The sequence below is a fragment of the Grammomys surdaster genome, unplaced genomic scaffold (assembly GCF_004785775.1).
Source record: "Grammomys surdaster isolate TR1022 unplaced genomic scaffold, NIH_TR_1.0 145, whole genome shotgun sequence".
Lineage (NCBI taxonomy): Eukaryota > Metazoa > Chordata > Mammalia > Rodentia > Muridae > Grammomys > Grammomys surdaster.
The window spans coordinates 2,746,725-2,774,526 of NW_021604603.1; the positions used below are offsets into that span (position 1 = coordinate 2,746,725).

Genomic DNA, 27,802 nt, shown 5'->3' on the forward strand with positions numbered 1-27,802 from the left:
AATCTCATCAGGACAAGTTCATACTGATAAATCTCCAGGCAGAAACGTGGCCTCGAAATGACTATATTCACTGCTATGACTCTATGTTCTTCCAGTACCAGTCATGTGACCTGTCATCTCCCATGGCTTCCCTGTTGTGGTGAGATCATCTTTGTAAAAGGCTTTAGGCAGTGGGAAGCACTGATGGCCAGAGTTTAGTCAGCAGGGCCAGCTCTTGGCCCTCACGGAGCTTTCAAATCTCTTCTAAAAGCAAGGTATTATATCCATGCCAGAGGCATTCGGGGCCGTGTGGTGATTCGTCCGGGGATTCCCTCCCCCAAGCATGGCTGGGAAGTGCTATGTCCTCCAAGGGGAAAGCAAGATCTACGATGCCTTGAAGTGAGGAGGACTCAGAGTGCCACCACTGGTCTCCCAAGCATACTGTCCTGCTTGTAGCATTGTGCTGACTTTGCCCTGCCTACAATGGCTGACTGTTCAATCATTTAGCACAGAGTGGCTTTTGCCCTTCCAGAGGGGATGGACTGCTAGGGTCTTCAGAACTCAACTCTGGATTACCTTCCTGCCCATGGGATAATATTCTTATAGGCAATCCTGTATGGTGCGAGGCCCGACACAGCCAGGTAGAGCCATGCTGGGCAGCACTGGGGGATGTCACTTGGTCCCCCTGATTCTTTGCTTTCAGACATAGCAGAGCCTGCTCTTCTGCAGAGTAGAGAGAATGAGATTGGAAAGCACACAGGAGCTCTCTGTGGGGCACTGTTACAGCAAACCTCTTAGGGGAAAGAAACGAGGACAGTGGGCGCCCAGGAAGAGTCTGGTCTCCTTTGTCCACTGTGTGCTCACAAACACGTGCACACAGACATGAGCACACACAGCCTCTTTAAGTAGATAGGGACTGGACTGACTTCAGATCTTTAAACTAAATAAGGAGGCTGGCCTATTGGTATTGTAACTCCAATGCTTATCCTTATACTGTAAGCACTCTTGAAGCCTTGACACCAAGGAAAAACCCTAACTGGGCTTCCGGGAACAGAGAAATCGGGTACCAGAAACCCTTTGAAAAGCTACATGTCTAGGGCTGGAAAGACGGTTCCATAGTGAAGAGCACTGGGTGGACCCAGATTTGGTTACCAGCACCCATGTGTCAGCTGACAACCTCCTAGAACTCCAGTTCCAGGGGATCCAGTGCCCTCTCCTGTCCTCTGTGAGCACATGGTACACAGACATACATGCAGGCAAAATGCACATATAGAGTAAAACAAATTTTTTTCTTAAATTAGAATGCTGTAGATAGCGAATGGGAGCATAGGTTGCCTAGCTCCGGCCCCAGCACGGCAGAAACAAAGTTGTATGAGGTGTTGCCTCAATCGGGTGAGAGGAAGAAAAGCCTGGGGAGACCGTGGATAAAATTCTGACTCCAGAAGATCATCTCTAGTTACTTCGTAGCCCCAAAGCTTCCCCTGTACACCTCCCTTCTGTCTTCTCCCTCCTGTCATCTGCTGTGGACCACACAGTTAAAGGGACACAGCCAAGGACATTCCCTGATAGTTTCATTTTCGATCCTCTCCCAGTGGAACCAGTGGACAAGTGAGGGCATAGCTGATTGGTTTGGCTGGCCTTCCCTCCCTCTCTGACTCCCTCCCCCCTTCAGTACATCCCCTTCCACTTTCCCAGTGATCCTTGAAATTAAAAGACTACGTGGCAGAAAGCAGTGTCCGACACCTGGTGTCCCTTTAACATGGCTCACTTGTCTCGGCCTCCCTGTTTGCTTCCCAGTGTCATCCTCGATCCTCATGGATGCTGCCAGCCCAGCTCTGGAGACTGTTTAGTAATCTTTCAGGAGGTGTGGGGGTGGGGGTGGCAGGCAGAGAGGAGGTCCCAGGTTTGCTGTGTTAGCTCAGTTTAGTGTCAGTTTGAGGAGACTGGCTTTTCCACCATGTGGTCTTCATCCAAAGCAGTGTGAGGAATGGGAAGGAGGGGACAGCTTGGCCACTGTGACCGCGCAGCCCTGGGACAGAGTCCCTGAGCCTTGCAGGGTCTCTTCCGTGCCTTCAGTGAGGGTCCAGTGGCCTCCTAGCACCTTGCCGTGACATTTGCATGGGAACATCAGTACTGGTCCTGAAACAGTTCACAGGGTGAAAAATGACCAAGGGCAGGGTGCTGGAGGCCCCCAAAGCAGCTGCCCCTCCCCTGTTTCCTGCAGACAGCCACAGGGGGGTGTGGGGAGACGCCGCCGCAGCCAGGGCTGAGTGAATCTTGCGTTCCTTCCTCCAATGCAGATGAGCGAGAGTGAGACTCTCATCAGCATGGTGAACCGAATGGTGGAGAACTCCTCCCCCAGGGCCCACCTCTTCATGCAAGTAAGGCCTCTGCCTGCCAGCATGGTCCCTGTCAATGCCATCTCAGCTGCTTGTGCATGGTTGGGCCACCCCATGTGGGATGAAGCCCGCTTCACCCAATCCATTCATCCGCCAGGCCTCGCGTCCCCTAAAGCAGATTCTGCCTGATCTCCTCCCCAGCTCCACCATGCCACCTCCATTCTTCATGTCCATAGATAAAGTCAAGGTGCATTTCCTGACCCATCAAACAGCAAACATGACATCTCATGCACGCTGAGGATGACAAACCTGCTTTTGAATGCCCAGGATGCCCAGTTCATGTTTTCTATGTTCTTGACCGATATTACTGGGGCTGGGGCATGAGGGGAGGATGTCAAGGGTTTGTAAACATGTAGGATAGCTGCTGCGTTGTCAAGGCAAGGCAGCACGAGCTACCCTCACCCCGCCATGCCTTTGGAATCTTGCCAGTTCTGGCTTAGTATGGGCGCAACGATTGGTGTGTTCAGTTTACGGGGACAGCGGTTCTCCAGGTTTCTGATGCTCTTTCCTGCCAAGCTCTCATGTACTGTCTCTACAAACTGCTCAGGGGTCACTGGTGTTCTCGTGATTGTCACCATCAGAGAGCTCTGCCTTCCAGCAGGCCTCCAATGGGGGACAGAGGACATAGGTCATGTGGTCAACCTCTCCCGAATCAACCATAGACAATCAGGATAAAATCTAGACCGCACCATCATAGCTTTCCCAGCCAGAGGACCTAGAATTGTCTTGAGTCCCTGGCACAGACGCGTCAGGCGTGACGGGCAGTAGTCTCTGGCAGAAAGGAAGCGGGATTGTGATGTCAGCTCTGCCACTCACCCAGCCTCATCTGCCCCTGCTGCAGTAACCGACCTCGTGTTCCTCCAGGTCCCTGCATATCCAGAGGTGTTCCGGGATGGCCTCCACACCTTCAAGCTAAACGAGCAAGATACGGATGTAAGAGCAGCTCTCCCTGCTCCCTCTGACACGACGTGCTCCTCATGTTGTCCTCCTCATCCTCGCTTTCCCCTATGGGGCTTTTCCTTCATCCTCCTCCCTCTCCTGGTGGCGTTTCATCCATTTGACTCACCTCCTCTCATCAGGACCACAACAGTGTTCCACCCGCTTCCTCCTCCTCCTTCGGCTTTTCCTTTTGGACTTGGCCCTACCTCACCCTTGCCTCTCACTCTGCTTCAGGCTTCTATAGCAATGCTGTGAGCCCCTATCTGCAGCAGTGGGATCGGCTTAGGGCAAAGACGTAGGCTCTGTTAGATGGTAAATCAGTCTGTTCTGTGCCCAGCCTGTGACAGACACTGCACACTGCTAGAGAGAATATGGTCTGTGTCTGCCTTCAGAGCATCAAGCAGTGGGATACTCCAGGTGGCATCGGATGGCCATATCAGATCCATTCACTGAACAGGACCAATGAGTGGGTCAAGGACTAAATAGGTAGCCAAAGAGAAAGTCCTTGAAATGAGAAGTCTCAAAGGGCAAGATGCAGCCTGGTAGAAAGAAGACGGAAGGGAAGACATGAGTTAGAGATGAGGATGTAGAGAACTCTCTAGAAGAGAGCAGGCTCTGCCCATGGCCTCCACATCACCACTGAACCTGCTTCAGCAGTGGATCCATACTGAGAGGCTGGGGTGGGGGTGGGGTCTCTCCAGGCAAGGGCCAAAGCTAAGAGGCTCCCATCAGCCATCCTGAGACCTTACAGCAGATTCATAACCTTCCTAATGCTGCACCCTTTAATACAGGTTCTCTCATGTTGTGGTGAGCCCTGACCATAAGATTATTTCATGAGTACTTCATAACTATGATTTTGTCTGTTATGAATTGTAGCATAAATATCCCATATATAGGATATCTGATGTGTGATCCCAAGAGGTGTTGCCTTAGAAAAAGTAAGAGCTCAGGAGTCTCAGGATAAGAGAGACTGGGGTGCCCTGTGGGGCTGAGGGGCTGCTTCACATCACATTGCTTATTTTAAGACTGCTTGTTCCCAAACCTTGCCTGACCCCAACCCTAGCTGAGGAGGTGAGGTTGTCTTCTCTGTCCTCTGGGCTCTGTTGCCCCATAGTAGGATAGGAATGCGTTTGACTCTCCCACCCCTACTCAGAGAATTACCACATCTCATTTCCTAAGATGGAGAGATCCACCATGCTCTTTCCCAGAGCCTCCAAGGTGACGGTGAAGGCCCAGGTTCCTTGGCTGGGCAAAGTGGCAGAATCCAGAGGCCAAGCCCTGCCAACCCAGTTCCCAAGTCCCCATCAAACCACATCTTTCATCTTCTTCTTTCTCCCCTCTGGGTCCCCAGAAGCTGCTGGGCAAGCTGTGTGAGCAGAACAAGGTAGTGAGGGAACAGGAGCGGCTGGTGCAGCAGTTGCGGGCGGAGAAGGTGAGCGTCTGGGGTGTTTTGTGGGTGGGGCTGGCGTGGGCATGGTGTGTGATGCTGTCTCTGTCCTTACAAAGCTGTCTCCCTCAGACTTCTTGTCTCCTGGGACAGTAGCCAGTATGGGGATAACCTCTGCTAAATTATCTGATTGAACTACCAGGGGCTTAGGCATCTGCTGTCAAACAGCCTACAGAAGGTCACGGGGGCAGCTCATGACATCTCTCATCTCTCTTTAGGAGAGCCTAGAAAGTGCCTTGATGGGAACTCACCAGGAGCTGGAGATGTTCGGAAGCCAGCCCGCCTACCCAGAGAAGCTGCTGCACAAAAAGGAATCTCTGCAAAACCAGCTCATCAACATCCGAGTGGAGCTGTCACAGGCGACCACGGTAATTGGGGAGCAGAGGCTGTGGCTGTTGACTTTCCCTTTGTGCTGCTCTGACCTGGATATCTTCTAAGACCTCAGAAGCAGAGCACTGCAAGGGCACCCCTGCTGCAGAGGGCATGCACAGGCAGCAAGTTTGCCTTCCTGTTCATCCCGAAGCATCTCCACCCAGAGAGCGGGCTCATCACCCACAGGCTGCATTTGTCCCAGGACTCTTCTGGGACAGTGTGTATCTGAGGGTTACTGAATTCTTTGGTTGATCTAACACATCTGCTGCCCACTTTGCCCTCTGCCTTGTAGAAGTAGGCTCTGGCTGGCTTGCTGCTGCCAGCTGAGGAGCTAAGGCAGATCCTTCGTTCAACACAGCTTGTTTGAGTAACAGTAGCCCAGGGAAGCACAGGCCAGGAGAGAAGGGTGATCTCTACAGGAACAAATTCAGCTTTTCCTTCAGCCCGCCATGGGATGTGCCCTGGCCGTTCTAGGAAGGCGCGTCGGTGGTAGCTTCCCTCAGAATGCCTCAGCCTGTTCTCTTCCTGCCAGACTTTGGACCCCAGGGATCCCAACCCCAGACCCCTTTGCAGCAGTAGAAGGGAGAACTTGTTGAAGGCGGCTTCCTCTGTATATTAGTTGTTTTTCTCACTGCACTGCTGTGACAAAATGCTTGGCAAATGAAACACCAAGGAGGAAGGGTTTATTTTGACTTACGGTTTGAAGGAATACAGCCCATCACTGTGGGGACGGTATGGTGGGCAGGGGCACAAGGCATCTGCTCAGTTGCATCTACGTTCCGGAAGCAGAGACTGTGGTGCTCACCTCAACCACGCCCTTTGTATTCATCCTGGGCCCAAGCCTGCATGATGGTGCCACCACACCTTCCTCCTCACTTAGCCCTTCCTGGAAACACCTTCACAGACACACCCAGACAGGTGTCAAGTGATGGGATGAACCCTCACACTCCATAACCCTCTCCCCTGCAGGCACTGACCAACAGTACGGTGGTGTATGAGAGCCTTGAGTCTGAGGTCTCTGCCCTGCATGATGACCTCTGGGAACAGCTCAACTTGGACATCCAGGTGAAAGGGGGTCCCAAGAGAGAGGGGTGGGATACGCTCTGCATCTTCTCTAGCCTATGTGGCAAAGAAGAACAAAGCAGCTGTCTTTCTTGATTTAACCATTTCAATATAAGACAAGGATCTGGTCTTGAGACAATCAGACAGACAGACACACAGAGACAGAGACAGACAGAGGAAAAAGATAGACAGAAGCAGGGAGAGATGGGGCGAGGAGAGAGACGGAAGAAAAGGGAGAAAGACTCGGGCCACTTTAGACTACTTTTAGCTTTATGACAACATGAGAATATTCTTCTCACCTCACAGGGGATGGAGCTAATGAGGTAGGAGACCTAGGTTAGAAGCAGGATATTCTATTGCTGAAAAGATTTAAAAACAGCTATGTGGATATAAATACCTCTCCAGACACTGGAGAAGCTGGCAGTACAGGAGCCATCTATGCAGTTTTAAAAGCAACCAGGCTTCCTTTCTGGGCCTAGGGACGAAGCAGGAGGTTTGAAGCAGGATGAATACTGGAGACTTCTGTTTGATTTTATTTTTCCCTTGTCTTTCCTCTGACGGAGCCCCGCCTCTTCTCCAGCTGATTTTGCAAACTCTGGTCCTTGGATATGGTTAGCACACTGTTTCCCTCCTGATAACAAAAAATTTACCTCCCCTGCCTCGGGCTGGGCAGAGTGATGAGGCCCAGATACTGATATATCCCATGGGTCAGCTACGCCTTAAGTGGACCTATTGTAGGAAGGGTGATGGCCATGGGCAAGCGCACCAGCTTCTGAATCAAAAAAACCATCCTTAGACACTGGCAGTGCAGCTCAGTGGGTGGCCCAGAACAGTCTCTTTTCTGCCTCTCGTAGCTTGGTGAGGAGTCCTGCAGCCAAGATGAGTTAGTTAGTACACCCAGAGCATTCGGAGCGGTGCCTGGTACTAAGACACAGAATAAGTGGCAGCTGTTAAATTTCAGAATGTGAGCTATCTGTGAGAGAATGTAGCTCATGTCTAAGCTGTTGGAATGTAAAAATTAAAAAAAAAAAAAAAAGAAAAAGCACTGGAAATCTTCCCCATGGAGAACAGAACATGTCTCCTGTTCCCCATGGCAGTTAAGTAGGGGCTCCTCACTCTTGCTTCTTGGCTTTTCTGTGGACACATTTTATATTAGAGAGGCTGAGACTTCCCATTAGAAAGATAGCTACCCTGGAGGGAGATGTGCAGGCGAGAACATGGGGTTCCGAAGCCTCCTGATCAGGGAGTCTAGGCTTAGGGCAGGGCTGGCCCATCCTTGATTCACTCTGCGGCTGTTTCAGAATGAGGTGCTCAGTCGGCAAATCCAGAAGGAGATCTGGAGGATCCAGGATGTGATGGAAGGGCTGAGGAAAAATAACCCATCACGGGGCACCGACACGGCCAAGCACAGAGGTAGGCACCTCCAGCATGCCTGCACCCCTGCCACCCACACTAAAGGACCCATGGGTGACTTTAGAGCTAACCTGGAGCCCAGGTCTTCAGGTTGGCTCTCTGTGACATGTCAGAGGTGGCAGTGTCAGCTCTGTTTGCTCTCTTCACTGCCTAGGGGCCCTCTTAGCAACCAGCCTATGACCCTAATCCATGGAGGGGCCTCCTCTCCCTCCTCCACCACTTGCATCTGTGTGTATGCCGAGCCGTTTCTTCCTCTTTACCCCTCTCTTCTGTTTCTCCAGGAGGACTTGGGCCCTCAGCCACCTACAGCTCCAACAGCCCAGCCAGCCCTCTCAGCTCTGCCAGCCTTACCAGTCCCCTGAGCCCCTTTTCAATGGTGTCTGGCTCTCAGGGCTCTCCCACTAAGCCAGGATCCAGTGAGGTAAGCTGGGGAAACAGTACAAGAAAGATGGGGGCCAAGAAGACCAGGTCTTCATCACCAGAAAGGACACACAGTCTGCTATCTCTTCCCCGGGGTCCCATCCTAGAGTTTGGTTCATGACATCTACAAATCATTCTCACACTGGTTTTCCCTCGGGGTTTCTCCTGCACCCACTCCCATCTCCACCTGTCCTCTTTAGCTGCCACACAAGGAAGACTTCCTGAACCCCAAGATGGTTAGCAAAGATTCCCCATACTTGATGGAAATTTAAGCCAGGAGTGTCCCAAGGGGATGGATGAGGATCAGTGTAGGGAGCTGTTTGTTAGTCAGTCAGTGCTCATGAGATGGAATGAAGCCCTCTAACAGGCACCCAGGCAGGCCCTGGGGCCCTTTGTTTAGTGAGACAGCATCTAACAAGGACCAATTCATAGTAGGTTGCAACCTACAGGAGACATCAGTTATATCTCAGCAATGAGTCACATGGTTCAGACTCTGGTACTCCAAAGGAAGACAGGGTAGAACTTAATGGGGCCCCGGTGCGTCTGGCTAGTGTGAGGCCAAATGGAGTGCAGGCAAGAGAGACAGAGGCAAAGGTACAGAATGGGGAAGTCCTAGCATGCTGGGGATGTATGAGGGAGCTCTGGACTACTGGAGAGTGGTATATAGAAGGGTGGGCAGGAGGGACTCTGTGAGGAGGGTCTACAGGTCAGGCAGAAGTCTGCCTGTGGAACTGGGGCTCTGCCAGGCCAGGGGTGGGGTGCAGTGCCCAGTCCTGGGGCACGTTCCATTGGATAAGTATCTGGCTCCTGCTAACTCTTTCTTCTGCTCTCACAGTGGCTGCTCTTCTTCCTCCTAATGCTCTGGCTTCTCTCTGCCTCAGGAACCTGGCCCACCTCGGCCACCCCTCCCCAAAGCCTACGTCCCCCTGGAATCTCCTCCCACCGTCCCTCCACTCCCCAATGAGAGCCGCTTCTGGCCATACCCCAACTCCCCTTCCTGGCATCGCAGTGGCGAGACAGCCAAGGGTCAGGTACCCAGCATCCTTGGGTTTGGGAGGGCGGGACGGTACAGTATGGGACAAAGACCCAGGCAGGGGGGCAGGGTAGAGCACTGGGGTTGTTTTCCCAGTCATTCCCACAGAGCTCTATTCCTTCTGGGCTCTGGGGGAAAAGTCTCACAGCCAGCTTCCCTCTTGTTCTCTGGGGACAGTGGGAAAATGAATTACAATCCTACCCAACCCTGACTCATGAGTGTCTGACAGTCATGGGTTCAGATCCCTACCAACATGATTAAACCAAAGGAAATGGAGTGACACCTTCCCCAGTCCCTGCTGTCCCTTGCCCACCGCAGACTCCAGTCTTCTGTTCTTGTTCTGCCTCTGGCTTGATCTCACTGGGTCTCATGGTCTCTAGTATAAGGCCTGAATCTGTTCTGGCTTCTCGCCTGGGTCCTTAGTCAGGACAGAGTGTACAATTAGACTTGGTTGTTATTGAGAGACCCATGTTCTAGCCAGGCTTGGCTCTATGTGGTTTGTGTAGCTGACCCCTTGCCTGTGAGACAGGCAGAATAGTTGGCATTGCATGTAGCTGCTACACCATGAAGTGGACAAGACTTACCTAGTACCCAGGCTTCCAGCTAGGTGATTGCTGAGGTTTCAGGCTCTTGTTTTATTCTTATTTTCCTGAATTTTCTTAGACTCTCTGACAGTACAATAGGGAGAGGTTGCTCATAGTATGTCTGAGGCCTCATGTCTCTGTAAACCCACAAACACCTTTTTCACTTCCTCAGAATCCTGGAATTAAGGACAACCTGATTCTTTTTTGTTGCCCACTCTGGTGACTCCTCCTATGATGTAAAGTCCACAGACCATCTGTGCTTCTTTGGGCTTTCTAAGTTACCCGGGTTGGGCAGAGACCTCGCTGAGTCATTCTTAGAAGCTAGCACCTGCACAATTTCCCTGCTCTCTCGATCTTAAAGGATTTGAAGGAAGGCATTAAGGAAGCCAAATCTCCAGTATTCACCCTAACACTAGCCATCCTCTCACCCCTTCTTCCCAGACCAAAACAGGCTATGAGCCAATCAAGAAAGACCCTGGCCAGACATCACCCCTGGATACTCCCAGAGACATCAGCCTGGTACCCACCAGACAAGAGGTGGAGGCAGAGAAGCAGGCAGCTCTCAACAAAGGTATGCTTCCACCCATACTTGCCTAAGTAAGGCTAAGACACTTCCTCATGCTGGAGGAGTGTGCTCACCTACCCTAGGCTTCAGTGGGGAGAGCAACCAGCCTCTCTTCTCGAGAAGCAGGTGCCCTGGCCTTGCTTCCCACAAGGCTTCTCACTGGCTAATCTGTCTCCCTGTAGTTGGCATTGTGCCCCCACGGACAAAATCTCCTGCCGAGGACGAGATGACCCCGTCAGCAGTGGTGAGGAGGACCACGAGTGGACTCACCAACGGCCTCTCCTCACGGGTAAGTGTCCACTCCAGGCTCTGAGGGCTTGTACCCAGTGCTCATGACCCAGAACTAGGGAGGAAGGTAGAACACGTGGGAGGGAGAACGGTCCTTCGTGGACACGTCAAGGGTCAAGGAATATGAGTGTTGAAAATGCATGAGAGTGTTTAACATTGTCATAGCATGCTGTTGGCAGGATGGAGCTGGGAGAACAGAGGTCAGGGTGAAGTACACCCTGTTAGTTCGCTAGGGCTCTGGGGAATTGACACATTACCACACAGATTAGTGGCTTAAAACGACACAGCTTTATACTCCCATTTCAGGGGCCAGAAGTCCAAAGTCAAGGCACCACCCATGTTGGCTCCTTTGGGAATCTGAGAGACTCTATCCCGTGCCTCTCCTGTGAATAGTGGTTCCCAGCAGTGCTTGGTACCCACCGGGCCACATCATCTTCTTGTAATAATACCCCTCTTTGGATTTTGAATCCCTAAATTCATGGTGACCTTAATTACAACTGTAGAAATCTTTTTCCAAAAAGGGACATAGTATCAGGCATGGGGGGGCTGTGGTTTAGACATATCTGTTAGGGTATTCAACAACTATAGTGCCAAATTTCATGCCATTCTACTTGAAAAGTTCTCGTTCTATCCCAAGAACCCCTAAAAATCTCAACTCATGACATAATTAATCTTAATACTAAAATCTCATCTATTAGTAACCCAGACTTACTATCAAGTCCCATAGCTCCAGCCAGGCCTGGTGGCTCTTGCCTAGAACCCCAGGACTCGAGAGGCTGAGGCTGCATAGTGAGTTCAAGGCCAGCCTTGATTGCAGATCAAGACGATATCCTGCCTCAAGAAACAAAGACAAACAGGATTAGAGAGATGGCTCAGCAAGTAAAGGGCTTGCTACAGAAGCTTGAGGACCCGAGTTCAGGCCCCCCAACCCCCATGTAAAAGCCATGCATGAGGCATTTTCTTATAACTCCTCCATTGGGGGTGTGAAGACATCTCCAACAGACTCACTGTCGGCCAGTCTAGCGGAAACAGTGAGCTGCAGGTTCAGTGAGTGTGTCTCAGGAAGTAACTAGGAGCTGCAGAGGGAGACACTTGGAGACCATTTCTAGCCTCTGCCTAGGCACACACAAGTGAGTGTATCCTCACACAAATGTGTGCCCGGTGTACCTCGGTCCCCACATAAAGAAAATAAGTCCCACAACTCGCCCTATGAGTCATATCTAGCAGCTATGCATGGGTCTCTAGATAGTGTTCCTTATGGGGCGGAACTCTCTACACATGGGAACTTGAAAACGAGTTCATCTGCTTCTAAGATACGATGACATGAGATAATCTTTCTTTTGAAAAGCTATTTATTTGTTCATTACGTGTGTGTGGATGCCTCTACATGTGTAGAGGTCAGAGGACAACTCTTAGGGATTGGTTCTCCCCTTCTGCCCTGTTAGACAGGGTCTCCCTTGTTTCTGTGGCTGTACTGTACACTCCAGACTAACTGGCCTGTGACCTTCCAGGTGATTCCTCTGTCTCTGTCTCCCATCTCAAGGTAGCAATGCTAGGATCACAGGTTGGTGTGGGTGTACCCAGCTTTTTATATAGGTTCCAGGGATCGAACTTGGGTCACTGGTCTTGCCCAGCAAGCACTTTCACCCACTAACCTATCTCCCTGGCTCCAAGATAACCCGTCTTGTCCCCAAAGGAGAAATGAGAAGGAATAAAGGGATCTCCAGCCTCAAGCAAGTTTTTCACCTCAGTGCTGGGATCAAACCTCAGAGCCTTGTGCACACTGGCCAAATGCTAAACATCTAAGCCACAGACTCAGGTTCTATGGCCTCACTGTCCTGCCTGTGGGTAGGTGACGGCTCCACCACCCCTTGTTTCCAGACTTTTCTCTCTGGCTTCAAGGTCTATAGCCAAGGCTTTCTCTTGAGGTCAACCTGCCTTTTTCTTGAGGGCATAGCTGACATTTGTAGCTAGGAAGCTCTGTTAGCCAATTTCTGGGATATATCACCCCCTAGAAATCTGATAGCTTTTTTCCTCCACATCTTCATTTTATCTGTAAACTGGCAGTTTGTTCTGAGAGCATTCTCACAAGCGCCTGTGGCTTAGCTTATGGGGCCCCATGTGTTGTGGGGTATCTGTGGAGCTTTCTTGGGTGGCCCATCTCTGTTTCTGGCTCCTGAGATGCTCGATTGAATCATCAGTCATATCTTAGTCTTTTAGCAAGATATCCCTGGTCCTCTTTGTTTGTTTGTTTGTTTGTTTTTGTTTTTGTTTTTGTTTTTGTTTTTCAAGACAGGGTTTCTCTGTGTAGCCGTGGCTGTCCTGGAACTCACTCTGTAGACCAGGCTGGCCTTGAACTCAGAAATCCACCTGCCTCTGCCTCCCAAGTGCTGGGATTAAAGGTGTATGCCACTACTGCCCGGCTTCCCTGGTCCTCTTAAGGGGTGTTCTTCCCCAGCAGTGGGTTGCCAATTTCTTTTTGGTCACGTTTTTCAACATTCTGCTTGGAAACCTTTCAGCTAAATATCCAGGCTGACTACTTAGCTCCAGTTTCCATCCCATAACCAAGCACATTCAGCCAAGCTTATGCCATTTGATGACAAAGAGGCTGGTATCCGATAACATGCCCCTTGCTTCCTTCTGAAACTTCGCTGGAAGTACCCTTAACATCCACTTTTCTCTCTCTCTCTCTCTGTCTCTGTCTCTGTGTGTGTGCGTGTGCGTGTGCGTGTGCGTGTGTGTTGGGGGTATGTGTGATGTGGCAGAGCTGTGTGTGTATGATGTGAGGGGGTATGTGTGTTTTGTGTGTGTGTGTGTGCGCACGTGCGTGTGTGTAAGTATAAGCACACAACACACATACTATAGTGCACATGTAGAACCTAGAGGAGTCAGATATTAGCTTTTGCCTTCCATTTTGTTTGAGACAGAATTTCTTGTTTGGTGTTGTGTAGCCCAGGCTAGCCAGCCCTCAAGTTCCAGAGATTCTCCTGTCTGCCTTCTGTCTCACCACAGGAGCTCTGGGATTGCTTGTATGTGTGGGTTCTGGGGACTCAGACTGAAGACTTCATGTGCCTGCTTTTCCCTGGGCAGTCTTTCTAGCTCCTCTGTCACTGTTGTGCTGGTGATACAGGTTCACTCTGAGATAACAGAAGCTTTCTCTTCTGTTTTTCATTTATTATTTTTATGTTTTTGACAGTGACTCACTATATAGCCCTGGCTTACCTGAATTTGCTGTGCATACCACGCTAACCTAGAACTCACGGAGATCCTCCTGCCTCTGGGTACTGGGCGCTTGGGATTAAAGACATGGCCACCATTCCCAACTTCTCTTCTTTTACCTCCTCTGTGCTTCACCACAGTCATTTCCAAAGTTCCCATTTCTACCAATGAAATCTAAGATTTCTCCCATTATGAACCTCAAAATTATCTCAGCCTCTCCCCACTTCTTGATTCCAAAGTCTCACCCACTATGCTAAGTACTTCTTAGCACTCCGTTTTTTAGTATATCAGTCTTTACAGACTTCCCAAGGCTCCTGAAACAAACTATCATGTGCAATGTAGTTTAGAACTACAGAAATCTGTTCTTCATGTGTATGGAGTCCCACATGAAGGTGCTGGCAGGGTCAGTGCCCGCTGACAGTGCTAAGGGATGCTCTGCCCCAGCCTCCCTTCTATGTGTGGATAGACTTGGCACTTGCTTGCATGTAAATGAATCATTCTAGTCCAGGCCCCCACTGACACATGACCCCCTTTCTGCGCTGTGTTGTCATCTTTCTGTCTTTACAAGAACCGCTGCTATTGGTTCTAAGTCAGCCCTGATTCAGGATGATGTCATGCTTCCAAATAAGATCGTATTTGCAGGCACTGGGGGTCAGAATAAATGCAACGTATCTTTCTGGAACCGTTGTTCAGCCCTCTAGGGACAGGCTGCCCACAGAAGGACTATTTGGAGCACTTGGGGTGATGGGAAAGTCAGTGGGTTGGGGAGCACCTGGCAGAGCCTTGTTTCCCCACTACAGCAAGAGCGCCCCAAGAGTGCTGTGTTCTCTGGAGAGGGGAAGGTGAAGATGAGTGTCGAGGAGCAGATGGACCGGATGAGGCGGCATCAGAGTGGCTCCATGAAGGAAAAGCGGCGGAGCCTACAGCTCCCACCCAGCCCAGCCCCTGAGCCCAGCACCCGGCCTGCCTACAAAGTGGTAATGTCCTCCCAGCCGTCCAGAGGCCCAGGTCCTGCTCTCCGTCCACACAGCTGCCTTCAGCCCATGGGCAGCCTGGGCCAGGGAGCTTGAAGAGAGAGAAGACTGAGGGCCACCTAGCAGGGCTCCTGAGATAGCCTACAGCTACTAGTGCTTCAGCCTGTGTTTCCTCTTTATGCTTGGCGAAAGTAATGCCAAATGAATGCTGACTGTGTTTGCTGAAGTGAAGTATCCAGAGTCACTCATTTAGTGTTAAGAGCACTTGCTGCTCTCGCAGAGGACTCTTGGCACTCACATCAGATGGTTCATGACTGCCTGTAACTCTAGCTGCAGCAGAGCCAGCGCTCTCTTCTGGCCTCAGCAGGCACCCACATACACATACTTTATGATCATGTGCTCATACACACACGCACACATACACACACATACACACACACATACACACACACATACTTTATGATCATGTGCTCATACACACACGCACACATACACACACATACACACATACACACATATGCATACACACACATACACACACATACACAACACACATACACACACATACACACACACATACATATACTTTATGTTCATGTGCTCATACACACACATACACACACATACATACACACACGTGTACACACACACACACATATATATTTACATACACACGTACACACACATATACACACATATACACATGCACACATACACACACACTCACACACACACACATGCACACATACACACACACACACATAAAAAGGAAAAATTAGGTAGAAAATAGTGCAAAATCCACCATGTGGAAAAGAGTCATCACTTTTCTGTGACTCTGACATGTCTTCTGTGTGTTGAACATTGGCCTGGGTCCCCTGAGGACAGCCATGGCAGCTCCTGGGTCCCCTGAGGACAGCCATGGCAGCTCCTGGGTCCCCTGAGGACAGCCATGGCAGCTCCTGGGTCCCCTGAAGACAGCCATGGCAGCTTCCCGAGCAGTGCTGTTGATGGAATATATCCATATTCCTTCACTTAACCCCATCAGTGATGGCAATGATTTCAAATGTATTATCCATTTTACAGCTAGGCAAGTAGAGTCAGGAGAAAACAGGAGCTTTCTGGGCCACACCGCTGTAAGAACAGAGGTGGGTGGAGCCATGGTGCCTTTAACTTCTCATTATAGTAGGTTTCAGAAATAGAGAAGAAACATGATGTGAATCTTACCTTCATCAGTTTTGCTTAAGTCGACAGGTCAGACCTTCCATAGCATGAAACTATCAGAAACCAACGTGGGTCACACGGCTTCCACTGCCCATGTGTGCAGTACAGGGTGTGAGCACTGCCAGGAGACACTGATGAGATCCTGCCCCTGGGCCTTGCTGTAGGCAGGTGTGGGGAAGCAGAGGGAAAGGAAATGGCTCTCAGTGCGGGCTGTGGGAGCCTGATCGGGGATGCTGGTCAGGGGCACGGAGACAGGAATAGTGAGAACTGCCTGGAGGGAGACGTGGGTAGAAGTGATTTGGTCATGACGGTGCTGTCCCCCAGGTGCGCCGTCACCGCAGCATCCACGAAGTGGACATCTCCAACCTGGAGGCAGCCCTGAGGGCCGAGGAGCCTGGTGGTCAGGCATATGAGACACCCCGGGAGGAGATCGCTAGGCTTCGCAAAATGGAGCTGGAGCCTCAGCACTACGATGTGGATATCAGTAAGGAGGTGAGTGGATCCGGAAGGGGCTGCGGCAGGGGGATGGCCTGGGAGGGGATGTAGGTGGTGACCGCAGGCTCTCCACAGCTCTCCACTCCAGACAAAGTCCTCATCCCCGAACGGTACATTGACCTGGAACCTGTCACTCCCTTGAGCCCGGAGGAGTTGAAGGAGAAGCAGAAGAAGGTGGAAAGGATCAAGACGCTCATTGCCAAATCCAGGTAATAGGCCTAGGAGAGCCAGCTACTCCACTGCCCTCCCTGTACCCAGGTTCCTTGGGCACCAGATGTCTTGGAGGCCCCTTGCCTCCCCAGGGTAGAGAAAATGGAAGCAGTGGCCAGAAGCAGCAGACTATACCCAGACATCTGACAGAAATGAGGATGCTGGTCTGGGCCCTAGAAAGACCTGCTGGGCTTGTGCACAAACCAGAGGGGGGCCTCTGCTCATCCTCCTTCCCTTCAAGGCTGCCCCACATGTTCACTTGAGCCTTTGAAAATTCATTTGAGAGCATTGAGGGTAGGGGTCCCAACAGTCTTGCCAGGGTCTCCCTCGCTCCTAGGGACAGCCTTGCTGGGCACCAGAGGCTGCATACTCAAAGGCCCTGGTCCTCCCCACCAACCTCAGCGCAGGCCACCCCAAGCCAATTGGACCATGCTGTCCCTCCCTCCATGTCTGTGTGTCTGTGCCTCTTCAGTATGCAGAACGTGGTGCCCATCGGCGAGGGGGACTCTGTGGACGTGCCCCAGGACTCAGAGAGCCAGCTGCAGGAGCAGGAGAAGCGGATTGAAATCTCCTGTGCCCTGGCGACCGAGGCCTCCCGCAGGGGCCGCATGCTGTCTGGTGAGAGGGGCTGGGCCTCGCTCCGCCAGGGACATCAGCTGACCAGGTGTAGGGGAGGAAGTGCAGTAGTGCCAGGGGGGCAGGCTCAGGAGAGATGCCAGGACAAGGAGACGTTCTCAGGGTCAGTGTTCTCTAGGCATTGGGTTTATGCTAGGCTCAGTATGAAGGGGCCAGAGTGGCTAACCTTGAGGGGCTCAGCTGTCATCGATGTTCACAGCCACTTTATAGAGGACTGGTCAGAGGCTGCAGGGAACTCGGGGCCATCTGCCCCTGGACAGTCACAGAGAAGAGAAGGCAATAGCACTTCCTTAGGAAGTATAAGCATGCTTACCAACCATGGGTGAGAGGACTAGGTGTTTAGGCTTCCTTTTGCTTTTCTTCCTTGCTCCAAACAAAAGAAAAAAACCTGACAAGGCAGTCAAGGACTTGAGAGCCATTCTGTCTCCATCTTGGCTGCTGACCCAACTTAACTTTCCTAAGAGGAGACTTGCTAGGAGGAGGTGAAGTCACTGGATTGAAGGCTAGAGTAGCATCCTGGAGGAGGGGAATGTGACCAGGCTTTCAATGAAGGGGAGTCTATATGAATGGGAGGGGAAGGTAAGCCAGTGGTTAGCTCATCCACACACAGTAGGATCGTCTTATTTTGTTTCGTTTTTGAGACAGCCTGGTCTGGAACCCTAGATCTTTCTACTTAGGCTTCTGAGTGCTGGGATCATTGCTGCACACCACAAAGTGTGAACTTCAGTGGCCACAGTTAGGAAGAGTGATAGGAAATCGGCCGTGGCTTAAGGTGACCAGTGGAAGTGAGAAACCAGGTTACAGGCCACGGTAGTCCTGACAAGGCAGGAGCAAGCAAAGATGAAATCAGGAGGGAAGGTGCTCCAAGCCTCCATTTCCTCACTGGTAAAATTCAGAACACCTGCCTTCAGTTCAGATGATGCAAGGGTCAATGACGCAATGGCGGTGCTGCTGTGCAGGGTAGTAAGAGCTGAAGTTGAAACGAGACTCCTCTGTGCTGTTTCTAACTTGATGTATGTATGTTACAACCAGAGGGCCGTCAGTCACAGCAAAAGAAGGTATCAGTTCAACCTGGAGAGAGAACCTCTGTGGATTAGGGAGTAATGAACTTCAGGATGGAGGGCTGGGGAGGCCCTGGAGGTGGCAGGTACTCCAGTGTCAGACAAACAGGTGCTGACAGCTTTGAGGGACCATCTCCTTTCCTGCAGCTGCGGCAGCAGAGCCGGTTTCGCTTCAGACAGGGAGGCTATCCGTGACCTCTCCCGACTTTTCAAAAGTAACTTGAACCTGAATTGATCTTGAGTCAAATTCCACATGCTTTGGGCAAAATGTACTTCCTATTTCAAGAGGGTAGCACATGCAATGCTTAAAAACTCCCCCCTCCGCCCCCGCCCTGCCACGGATATGGCTTTCTGCATTGTTACCCAACAGTCCAGGGTTCATGGAAACAAGTTTCTGGGCCTATCCGATTTCCCCTGACAACACATGGGCTTACATTTCAGGGTCTGTGTGCTGAAAGCAAATGGTCATTGTGCTTTTGCCAAAACCTCCAACAATTCAAAAAATGGCTACGAGAGGGCCAGACCTCAGACCTAGCCTGCTGTCCCGCTATGCTTGGCCCATGGCCCGGAGGCCCTAGAGCAAGCACTAGTCCTGGGCACATGGGTATGGACTAGCAGTGTGGGCGTAGGTTCATACCCAGGACATTGGGAGGGAGAGTGGCTGGGCATAGGTCCCAAGAGCAGCAGGCTTGGCATGGGTGTGTGTGTGTGTGTGTGTGTGTGTGTGTGTGAGACAGACAACCTAATCAGTGAGGAGTGCTCTGTTTGTAAGTCTGCCTAGCAGCTGTGTGACGATTCAGTGTGTACCATATGAGACAATGCAGCGTTTCTGAGTCTGTGTACCTGGCACAGATGTCATGTATCTGGTAATGTTTGCAGATGTGTATCTGTATGTATTTAGATGATCTGTGTGTGGGTGAAAGGAATGTTTGAGGGGAAATGTAGGGATGTGTGTGTGTGTGTGTGTGTGTGTGTGTGCACGTGCGCATGCGCGCACTCGTATGTAGGTGGCGGGAACATCTATGAATGTGCATATTTATGTGTGACTGGCTTTTCATGTGTCAGGAATGCTGAGGTCTATCCTGAGTGTTGTGCACAGAGTACACTCTGTAGCACCTGTAAACATGTCTGCGCACAAGGGGGTGGTGGATGCACTCATACATGTGTGTGGCTGCGCACGCATGCAGATGTACATGCTTTGTACTGCCACATCTGTCCAACATGTACTTACTACACACTTGTACTTAGCGTGTTTTAGTGCGTATAGTCAACATATATTTCACATGTCTGTTTCCTTAAAGAGATGATATTCACGTAGCTGTCTGTCCTGTCCTCAGTTAATACTGTCAGTATCCCTAAGCTCCTGACTTGTGTTGATGGCACGAGCTCAGGAGCTGTCATCCCTCTGTGTGACTCTCTCTGTATCTAAGTGTGGTCCCCTTCTGCTCACATGTCATCTTCACTTTTTATAAAGGGGCTCTCTTCATTTGTGCCTTCTTAGAGCTATGTGGGGCTTTTCAGTCCCCCCTCTCTTTTCCAGCCCCAGCTTTCTATTTCCAATGGGGGGGGGGTGTCAGAACACCAACAGGCCAGCGCCTGTCAGAACTGTGGATAACAGTGACCAGATCCACAGAACTCTATCAATCCTAGGTAGATGTTAGAACATCTTAGCTGCCCAGGGAGCCTCCTTGCTTTCTTATAGGGGTTTTTGACTGTCTTAGAATCTGAACATGACCCGTGAGTAGCACTTCTTCGGTGATATGTACATGACTGTGTTGGGAAGCATTTGTGAGTGATTTTGCCTATGAGGTGACAGATATGTTGGATCACATGGAAGTACTGGGGCTTGAAAGTGCACAAATGCTTATTTGAGTTGTGTAAGATGAGTGTAACCATGTGGTGCTGTCAGATCCTGGGCACAAGTGGTATTATGTGAAGGAGACCAGAGCTCACGACCACTAGAGCAACCTGGGCTATGCACACACTGGGGATGTGCCCGTAGGAACACCAAGAGCCCATAGCAACAGCAGGAGCCACACAGGCCCTGTGTTGCACAGAGCTAAGAGAAAGTAGTAATGCCCATACCAGGGTAGGAAGCAAGGATTTGGAAGATTAAGGCTGCATCTTGGAAATGCGGTGTGACTCCTGGCCGAGGTCTGGTTCTTCTCCTAGCCCAAGTGAGGACGCTCTCTCTGCCATCTTTCTGCTAAACTGAGGACATGCAAGAGTCTGGTGTCCTTCTAGAAGACTCTCCTGTTACCGTCTTTCCCTTTTGCTGTTCTTCACATGAAATGATAATAAAGTAAAATCACATCAGCTCAAGCTGACTTTCCAAGAATGGCCTGCAGGTTCCCTGCTGGATCAGTCAGAACAGGTTCTCACACGATTGTGGGGAGGTTCCTTCTGAGCCCGTGGTCATGCCAAGACAGAGCTGACTTTATGCTAGTCAGGAAACCGTGTTCTCTGGTGTGATTTTATTGCATTATTAATCATTATCATGGGTGAAGCTGCCATAGATGGTGTGAAGTGGTTGACCCCCCTTCATTCTGTCTGCACAGGGTAGAATAAGCATCTCCCAGTGCGGATGGGAAGGGAGTCTTTATCCCAGAATGGGGTTCAGCCTGGAGTACCATCACACTGCTTCTTAGCGGAGCCTGGGTGTGGCCGGGTCTCCTCAGGGGCCTCACTATCCTCCACTGCACCCTGGGAATTAAGGACAGCTTTGCCTCTGCTTGAGCAAGCTCCCCAGCACACCTCTTCTCTCTCTGCTTGCCTCCCTGCCTTGCTCCCTGCCCAGGGAGCGGCCTCGCTTGCTCTGGGCGCCCAGTCTCCTCCCCTAGCACCCTTTGTCTTCTATTCACTCCCCTGTTCATTTCTGTTTCCAGTGCAATGTGCCACCCCAAGCCCTCCCACCTCCCCTGCTTCCCCGACTCCACCAGTCAACCCCCTATCGTCTGACCGCCCACGGGGCGCCGACAGCAGCCATACCATGCGGGTCTGAGCTCTGACGTAAGCACTTTTCTACTGTATTTCATGCACCCCAGGGAGGGATCCTTCCCCTACCCCACTGAGTCATGATGCCCTCCCATTGCTTCTCCCCATCCTGGTGCCCCGTGCTCAGTGTCCCCTCCATTTGTCCGCTTGAGCCACCAGTGTCTCCAAGCAGTACTGGCTGCAGGTGACTGGCGATGCTGCTTCTTAGATATGCCAATGACTCTGCTTCTTTGCAAGCAGAAGAGAATGGTGCTAATCCCACACCTGTCTGTTGCTCGGGAAGGTACTTCCCTGGCCCCCTACCTCCGTACCTGCCACCCCGTACTTCCGGTCTGCTAATCAGCTTCATTCCCCTGAGATCCACAGCAATCCTGCCACAGAACCCTAAGAAGGCCCCTAGCAGCTGTATCTCCACTCCCAGACATTAATGTAACTGAGGGCAGCTCTAAAGTAGTTTAGCCTTGCTCTTCCCTCCCAGGGCAGCACAGAGCCTTGTGTCTGGAATGGGGTGGGCGAGGGGGGTGGGGACACCCTGACTTCTTACCCTCCTTTCCACTCTTTCCAGGTTAGAGAAGGGACGGCTCCCCAGCTCTTTGCAATGAAGCATCTATTCTCTAGAGAAGCTGGCTGGAGCTTGCCACCCTGGGTTCTCTACTCACCGGCTTTTCTTCTTTCTAGTGCAAGCCCTGGCTGAGGCCAATGCTGTGAAGCTCCACAGAGCCACCTTCTGATAGCATCCACTGCACACCTGGGGCTCTGGCTTCTCATCCTGGCCTCCTGCCCTTGTACCCACCGTGGGGACGCCTCAGAGAGCCAGGCTGGGGACCGGGGCTGCTTCATAAAGGAACATGGATGCCTTCAAGTTCACATCTGCTGCCCTTGCCCTGAAGCCTGCATTGTCGTGTCATGGTTCTAAGGCAAGACCCAGGATGGCAAGGCCAGGATGGCATCCTCTCTGATGCCCCAGTCACGGGGAGCTCAAGTGCAGTTCTGGATGGCATTGTGGGGCCCTCCTGCACCATCCCCCGATGGAGTCCGTGTGCTGGTGGGAGCATGTGCTCAGCTGTTGGGTGAGGGCTGGAAGTGAAGACAAGACAGACTCTCCATCCATCCCTTGGATCCCATACAACACAGCGAGAGGCCAACTCTTGCCATCACCTTCCTCCCGTACAGTCCCAGCTGCCTCAGCGATGCCCAAGGCTTTGGCACAACCCTGCTGATGGATTTCCCAGAGTTCACTGAAGGCCGGCCACCCTGCTTGAGCCAAAGAAGATGATGAGTTATAGGGAGAGGCCCCTGGGCTCCTGGAGGGGTAAGGTGTGTTACAGAGAGATGACAGCAGGTCTGCACAGTGTCTGAGGGCAAGTTGGAAGCAGGAGCAAGATGGAAGAGGAAAGAGGCTTAAGAGAGTGAAGGAAGAGAAGGCCAGATGCTTTTCACGAGCAACAGGGATGCAAAGAAGGAGGGAAATGGGAAGGAAGAGTAGGAATGGCTTCCCTAGTGTGGAGCCTTCGGTTAGTGCCAAGCAGAGGGCCTGTCACCTCTGTACCTTCACGTCTTCCTAAGGGGCAGGAGGCCCCAGGAGGACTTGCACCAGGCACACATCAGCCCTAGCTGAGGTACTTGGTAGCAAGGTATGAGGTAAGAGGGTGTTAGAGTGAGGTAACCTGTGAGATGGTCCTATCTGTGTCAAGGCCTGCAGTCTCTTCCAGAGTTATGGGGAGAGAGACAACTGTCTTATATAAAGTCTCTCAGCCTTGGGGCCTTACCTAGCCAGTTTAAACCTGGAAAGTACAGTGGGCAGGCTGAGGTTTGCCCTGGGAGAAGGAATGAAGATTTAACTGTGAGGCCAGGTCCTTCCTTCTCGTCTCAGGCATCTAGAGCAGGACCAGAGGCTTTCTTCCCCCCCCCCCCCCCCACCTAGCCAGGGAGGACAGGACAGGGAGAGACAGTAGCAGAGAATAGTCTTCCTCTAGTCCAGCTACCGTGCATGAATGTAGCCAGAGGGCATTGAAGGAAGGCTAGTTTCAGACACCAAGCCCCAGGCTGCCCTGCCGTACCTGCTGCTCAGAGACTTCAGCCTGAACATCAGTGGCCCCAAGAAACAACTGCAGCATCTCCCATCAGTCCAGCGCCACTCCATCATGGTCGGGACAGTTGCTGGTTCATATGCAAGTAAAGATGACAATTCATTCAACAAATACTAGCCAAGCACTTTTTTGTGTATTAGGTACTGTTCTAGGTGCTTAGGACACTATCTTGCTTCTGAGGGACTCTGGATCAGGGGGATTCCATCTGTCTTCACCTCTATCAGGCTTCTGAAAAGTGCTTCTTCATGACATCCCCTGTCTGCATAGTTCAAGCACCCCAAATCTGCCCTTTCTTCCTTAAAGACTGGTAGGCGGGATCAGCTCCCAGGTTACCCTCTCTCCCCAAACCTTCTCCCAAAAGAAACAAAATTTTAGGGCTTTCCCCATCTTTGTCTCTCCTTTTTAAGAAAGCGGTATTTTTTAGAAATACACATGAAATACCAAGAAATGTCTTTGCCTCTCCACCACTCACCCACATTTCATAAAGCTGGCTCTTTATGTTGCTATACATGCCTTAATATATGTTTTATGGAAGTGATCATGTCATAGATACCCATGTAATATATATATAAATTTGTCTGGATGTCAACCCTTTCCACAGCTCCTGCCCAGACCCGTTTTTCTGTCGACGTCATTTTTAGCATGTTGAAGCCACACCCCTTGCCTTTTTGATCCAAAGAAGGGAAGAGGAAAGCTTTATTTTAAGACAGACCTATTCTATGCTTTTGTTTAAAAAGCAGATCTATTTTCAAAATGTGCAATGTCTGAAAGGGATTGGTGAAGTGTGAGGAGACCGGGGTGCTGTCCCTGGTCCCAGTCTGTGCCCTTCCCTCTGCCCCAGTGGCTTCCCTCCCATTACCCCATCATCGTAAAGGGCTGGTTCCCAGGTTCACCTGGACTGCATCCTGCAGGAGAAGGACATTCTCTTGAAAGTCCTGGCCTAAGAATTTGACTTCACTGTCAACTTTAGAGAGTGGCCCGAGGGACGTCAAGCATGTGAGGGAAGCATGTCAAGCATCTGAAGGAAATGTTTACAACTGCAGATGTGCAGTCCTCACACGGGCCCCTGGACCACCTCCCATCATCCCTCTGTGAGAAAAGGCCAACGGGTTGCTGGCAGCCATCTTGAAGGATAACAGTTTGCTCTCTGACAGACCCAAGACACAAGGCAAAGCCCAGAGAGAGTGGCTTAGGACCCCCCCCCATGTTCTTTGGTGAATACTATGAGCTTCCTGGGCCTCTCACACTTTCTTCTGAGCCTACTCTGTGTCACACCTATTTCCCTCTAAGACACTTTTTTTCCTCAGAATTATTATGGCACATCGGTCTGGCATCCAGACTTGAAGCCTGGTTCCTGGCAGGGGAGGGCCCCACAGTCAATGTCAAAGCTTAAGTCTTTCCCAAGAAGGAGCCCTCAGTGCTTTGACAGGCTGTGGGCTGGAGTTCTGCCTGTGGCAGCTCAGCTTGCCAAACTTGCTTTCTGACAGGTGATGTGAGCAAGGAGGTTGGGAAGGATAGAGAGACCTCTCCCCAGCTCTGAAATGATGTGTTTGGGAACTTTACAGCACTTCTGGCCAGCTTTTGAAGCCTGACCTCCAACTCTGGCATTTATGGCCCTCTTCCCAGACTGGAGCCTCTTACTGTGAATGAACAGGACCCAGACGTAGGCCGAGGGCTAAGCACCCTTTCTGGGAAAAGTCCTGGCTACCCACACAGGGCCTTCCCAAGGAACACATTACCTCCTCCACCAAAAGCCAGAAGGCTGGGATCAGATACTGCTACTGTCACTTTAAAGATTTTTCTGAGGAAGCAAGCTTGCAAGCAGCAAGTGTGCTCTCTGCCTTTGTGAAAGGCATGTTCTTGGGGCAACGCTACTACTGCAAGATGGATTCCCTCCCTTCCCCATTAGGCACCCTCCTCCTGGCAGCTCTTTAAACTAAGGAAAAATACTATATATAAATATATATATATATATACATATCTATTTATGCACATATTTGGGGCCAATTTGGTTTGCTAGTGTTAGACAATAAACCAAACAAGGAAGTCTATGATCTCAGTGTCTTTATTTAGTATGAAAGTGACCTTAGACAAAGAGTTACGTTTGGAGGAGCAGCATCTCTGTCGGGACCACACTGTGGTAGCATCCCCTGAGCATCTGTCTAGCCGACCACCCTCCCCTGAGAAGGGGCGCCTGGCTGAAGTAGGTGAGATCTTGCTCCCTCCTTTCAGTGGCAATCTTACTAGATTAGATACTGAGCTCTGCGTTTGTATCTTGCAAGTTTGTATAAACCAATACCAGAAATAAAATGAGTGGTTTGTACCTGTGTTGTGTGTGTGTTCCTCGATGCATCCGTGTCTGCCTTTCATTGCCCTCTCCTCAGGCTCCACAGGTCACAGACAGGACAGGAAAGAGGAGCAGGGCTGGGGGTGAGACTAGGCATAATACCTATGACAGCTCTTCTCTGTCACCACCTCAACTGTGCCTCTCAACTTCTATCCAAACCAAGTATTCAGAACTTGAAGTAGAGAGGTTATCTTCAGCCTGGAGCCAGAGGTGGTGGTCACAAATTAAGGTTGCACAGGGGCAGTGTCAGGTGGTACCTTCCTTGGTTTGCCTCTGATGTTGATGGTAGGAACAGAGAAGAAAAACAAGGTCCTAAGCTTTGTCAATTACTACACAGTAATTGACAGCTCTGTGGCTTTTGGGGGGCACGAAGGTGTGTGGGTAAGGGACCAGAAAGACCACCTCGATTCTCACCGAGGCTAAGCCTTTTGACTTCTCTTAGCAGATATTTGCTGAGTGTGAAGGACTCTAAGACCTTCTCCATTGGAAATCTTACTGTGAAGGAAGGCTCTGGAAGCCAAGTAAAGTTGGGCCTGGCACACCCCTGTGATCCCAACACATGGGAGCAGAGGGAGGAGGATTGAAAATTCCAGGCCAACCTGGGTTCCATAAAGAAACTCTGTCTTAAAAACAAACAGGGGCTAGAGAGATGGTTCAGCAGTTAATAGCACTGACTGCTCTCTTCCAGAGGTCCTGAGTTCAATTCCCAGCAACCACATGGTGGCTCACAACCATCTGTAATGGGATCTGATGCCCTCTTCTGGTGTGTCTGAAGACAGCTTCAGTGTACTCATATTAATAAAATAAATAGCAAACTGTTATCTTTAATGTTGTCACACCCTGTCCCCCTTCCTACAGCAAGAGTTGGGATGTTCTTTTTAACATATATTATAGATTGGTCACATCCCCAGGAGAGCTGTGAACCAAGGGCTTTCAGCAGGTAGCACATGCCCATCATAATAGCACTTGGAAAACAGAGGCAGAAGGATCATGAGCTGGAAGTCATGAGGCTGGTATGTTAGTTTGGTTTTTATTGCTGTGAAGTGACACCATGGCCACGGCAGCTCTTAGAAAGGGAAACATTTACTTTGGTGCTGGCTTACAGCTTCAGTGGTTTAGTTCATTACCAGCATGGCAGAAAGCATGGTGGCACACAGGCAGACATGGTACTGGAGGGGTAGCTGAGAGTTCTACATCTTGGTCAGAAAGACAGCAGAGGGAGGCTGTGTGCCACACACCTGTGATCCCAGCACAGAAGTCAGGTCACAGCTTGATGTGACCTCAAAGCCCGCCTCCACAGTGACACACTTCCTCCAACAAGGCCACACCCACTCTAACAAGGCCGCACCTCCTACCACTCCCTATGAGCCAGGCATTGAAACACGTGAGCCCATGGGGGCCATTCCTATTCAAACCTGCACAACTGGTGAGATGACTCAGCAGTTAAAAGCACTTGCTGTTCTTGCAAAGGACCCAAGTTCAGCTTCCAGAACCCACAAGACAGCTCACAACCATCTCTGAGTCCAGTTCAAGAAAATCTGGTGTCCTCTTCTAACCTCTGAGGGTATCAGGCAAGCCTGCAATGCTCCGAATACTCAAAATACACTGAAATAAAAATAAAGCTTCAACAACAATTCAGAACAGGAGTGGAAACTCCACAGTAAAGAGCTGCTTTCCCTGAGGACCTGAGTTAGGTTCCTGGCACACACATCAGGTGGCTCGCAGTGGCCTGTATGTAACTCCTGTGGGGGATTCAGTGCTGTCCTCCAGCCTCTGCAGGCATCATCTGCACGCATGTCCGTGTGCCTGCACACATACACACATATACATGCACACACACAAATACATCTTTTTTTAAAAAAAAAAATCAGGCCGGGCAGAGATGGCTCACTCCTTTAATCCCAGCACTTGGGAGGCAGAGGCAAACGAATTTCTGAGTTTGAGGCCAGCCTTGTCTACAGAGTGAGTTCCAGGACAGCCAAGGCTACACAGAGAAACCCTGTCTCGAAAAACAAAACAAAAACCAAAAAAAATTAAAAACAAAACAAAACAAA

The 27,802-nt window shown here is 50.8% G+C and overlaps 1 protein-coding gene across 12 annotated transcripts in view; it reads left to right on the top strand.

Annotated features, from left to right (window-relative positions):
* Plekha6 (pleckstrin homology domain containing A6) overlaps positions 1-25,729 on the top strand; it is a 137,571-nt gene extending 111,842 nt beyond the window's left edge. For 7 of the 12 annotated variants that reach the window (XM_028764611.1, XM_028764613.1, XM_028764612.1 and 4 more), the window contains 15 exons: positions 3,243-3,311; positions 4,669-4,749; positions 4,983-5,132; positions 6,106-6,201; positions 7,500-7,611; positions 7,893-8,032; positions 8,913-9,062; positions 10,090-10,219; positions 10,396-10,502; positions 14,521-14,697; positions 16,240-16,407; positions 16,486-16,619; positions 17,093-17,238; positions 21,203-21,326; positions 21,990-25,729. In XM_028764611.1, the coding sequence (XP_028620444.1) occupies positions 3,243-3,311; positions 4,669-4,749; positions 4,983-5,132; positions 6,106-6,201; positions 7,500-7,611; positions 7,893-8,032; positions 8,913-9,062; positions 10,090-10,219; positions 10,396-10,502; positions 14,521-14,697; positions 16,240-16,407; positions 16,486-16,619; positions 17,093-17,238; positions 21,203-21,318 (1,776 nt within the window). In that variant the 3' untranslated portion in view covers positions 21,319-21,326; positions 21,990-25,729. The remainder of the gene's footprint in view (positions 1-3,242; positions 3,312-4,668; positions 4,750-4,982; positions 5,133-6,105; positions 6,202-7,499; positions 7,612-7,892; positions 8,033-8,912; positions 9,063-10,089; positions 10,220-10,395; positions 10,503-14,520; positions 14,698-16,239; positions 16,408-16,485; positions 16,620-17,092; positions 17,239-21,202; positions 21,327-21,989) is intronic. The other 5 variants (XM_028764614.1, XM_028764617.1, XM_028764618.1 and 2 more) reach the window with 2 other exon arrangements.
* The last annotated feature ends 2,073 nt before the right edge of the window (positions 25,730-27,802 follow it).